Raw genomic sequence first — 2,500 nt, 5'->3', positions numbered from 1 at the left:
TGTGCGCGCAGCGTCCCGTATTGATCGCGCGCTTTACAAGCGCCCCATCCTCGGTTGGCTCGCAGTCTCAATCGTCAGGTGAGGCACACGTGCGTGTGTCGGTATTGTGGATGTACTTTGCTGCTGCGTTCGTCTTGCTGGATGATGATGCTCTTGCCATCTCCCTTCCCAAGCATCACACAACTCTCACACGAATGTCACCCTGTTGCCTTTGTTGATGCAACCTTCACCTGTACCGCAGCCACATCTACATCATTGTGTTGATTCTGATCTACGTTGCGGCGCTGGGCGAAGTCACGATTGTCAACGCCCTCTACCTCGTGTTTGCCATCGCGTTTGTCACCATCGGAGAATGGGCGCGGTGCGTTCATCGATCAGTGCAAGAACATGTGCAAAGTTACTCACACACGCGCGCACACACACACACACACAACTCACACAACACACACACACACACAAACACACACACACACAACCGCACGTTCACACGCATCGCAACACACACACTCTCACATGCGCACACACTCTCTCACGTGCGCACACACACTCATGCGCAAACACACCAATTTACACACACATACACACTGCATACACACATTGCATACACAGGCGGTACTGGCTTGTGCTGCTGCTGTATGCGTGCATGGTGGTGCTCCTGCAATACCTGTGGGGATTCTACTTTGTGCGTGGCGGAAATGAGGACACAGCACTGCTGATTGGCCTTGATGAGAACTCCCATGAGTCGTTCTATCGTCACTCCTCCTTCAACATCTTCATCCTGGCGCTGTGCGTGGTGCAGCAGCACGTGTACGAGTATTGGCACCAGCATGAGCGCGTGTTCAGCCGGTTCACCGTGCGTCTCCGCCCACAGGCTGTGCGGGTTGTCAGCACGGCGTGGGGGCTCTTCGTGCTGCTTGTACTCATTCTCTCCGGTATGCTGGGCACGGGCGTGACGCTGATCAAGCTCGGTTACGTGGCGTTCTTCTGCCTCAACTCGGTGTCCACCACCTCCACTCTCATCCACGCGGCGTCGTGGTACCTCACCACCATCTACTCTGCCGTCATTATGGTGGCCAAGTACATTTACCAGTTTGATGGCGTACAGACGGCGTTTGAGGACAACTTGTCCACCAACTGGCTGGACGACATTGGTCTGCACACCACCTCCTCCCTCACCGCCCGCTTCACATACGTGGTGGGTGCGTGTGTGCGTGTGTGCGTGTGTATGCGTGTGCATGTGTGCGTGCGTGTGCGTGCGTGTGTGTATGTGTGCGTGTGTGTGCGTGTGTGTGTGTGCACATGGGCATCCTTTCCGTCTCACTTCCGCTCCTCATGACTCTGCCATCCCCACTGTTATCGCTTCCATCACCGCAATCCACAATGGCAGGCCCCCGCGTCGTTTGTGCTTGTCGTGAGTGCCATCTATCTTCGCCTTCTCCGCCTCGACAAAGCGCCCTCAGAGGTGTGTTGCGCCACCGACGTCTTTCTTTGCGTGTACGACTTCAATGCAACATGGTCACCCGCCACAATCCACAACACCACCACAATTCCTCATACCTCCCATTCACCGCCACTACCACCACCACCACCACCACCACCACCACCACCACCACCACCACAGCCGTTTCCGCGCGACCGCGCGTCCTGGCGAATGTTCCTCCGACTGCGCAAACTCGTGCACCGCGCCCTCGTCTTCGCCATCGGTAAACACGCAGACATGTTTGAACGGAGAGGGGTTTGAATGTCCTGAATACATGTGTAACTTCACAGGCGCACGCCATCCCTGCTCCTCTGCGATTGTGGGTGCTTGCAAGCATGCCTGCGTACATGTGCATCCATCACCACGCCCGCTCACGCACGTGCCATGTTGGAAACCCCAACCCCCAACTCCACCTCGACAATCCAAACAATCATCATCGTCATCTGCTTGTAGACAAAGTGTCGCTGTTCCTTGTGTTTGTGAGCACAACGGTACCGAACCAGACGCTGCTTGACAGTCTTACGGTCTTCTACCTTGGCGTTCTTCTCGTCTTTCCCGCTGCCCGCTACAAGACCTCCCTCGTCGTCTTCTTGTGGATGATGGTGCGTACATGTGCGTGTGTGAGCTTGATTGCCATTGTGATGGCGATTGTGTGATTGTGTGAGTGCGCGAGTGTGTGATTGTGCGAGTGTGTGATTAAGCGTGTGTGTGTATGCGTGTGTGATTGTGAGGTTGTGATAATGTGTGTGTGTGTGTGCTTGATTGCGATTGCGATTATGTGTGCATTCGCATCAAATCCATCAGCATACCTCTGTCACACATGTTCCTCGGCTCTAGCATGCACCATATTTCGTCCGAAATGATGCCTGTATTGGAATGGGAGCAGTACGACATGTGCAAGCAAAGTAGTGCTCGCATCAGTGGTGTGCCAGAGCGCAAACGCGGACAGTTTTGCACACACACACACACACACACACACACACACACACACACACACACACACACACACACACACACACA

At 54.6% G+C, this 2,500-nt stretch overlaps 1 protein-coding gene across 1 annotated transcript in view; it reads left to right on the top strand.

Annotated features, from left to right (window-relative positions):
• PTSG_08694 (uncharacterized protein) overlaps nucleotides 1-2,500 on the top strand; it is an 18,630-nt gene that overhangs the window by 6,088 nt on the left and 10,042 nt on the right. The window contains exons 5-11 of the mRNA XM_004990428.1: nucleotides 12-78; nucleotides 242-361; nucleotides 610-1,195; nucleotides 1,388-1,462; nucleotides 1,622-1,703; nucleotides 1,934-2,072; nucleotides 2,285-2,365. Of these exons, the coding sequence (XP_004990485.1) occupies nucleotides 12-78; nucleotides 242-361; nucleotides 610-1,195; nucleotides 1,388-1,462; nucleotides 1,622-1,703; nucleotides 1,934-2,072; nucleotides 2,285-2,365 (1,150 nt within the window). The remainder of the gene's footprint in view (nucleotides 1-11; nucleotides 79-241; nucleotides 362-609; nucleotides 1,196-1,387; nucleotides 1,463-1,621; nucleotides 1,704-1,933; nucleotides 2,073-2,284; nucleotides 2,366-2,500) is intronic.

Source organism: Salpingoeca rosetta, assembly GCF_000188695.1.
Source record: "Salpingoeca rosetta unplaced genomic scaffold supercont1.24, whole genome shotgun sequence".
In the NCBI taxonomy this organism is placed as follows: Eukaryota; class Choanoflagellata; order Craspedida; family Salpingoecidae; genus Salpingoeca; species Salpingoeca rosetta.
This window is presented reverse-complemented; position numbering and strand designations above follow the sequence as displayed.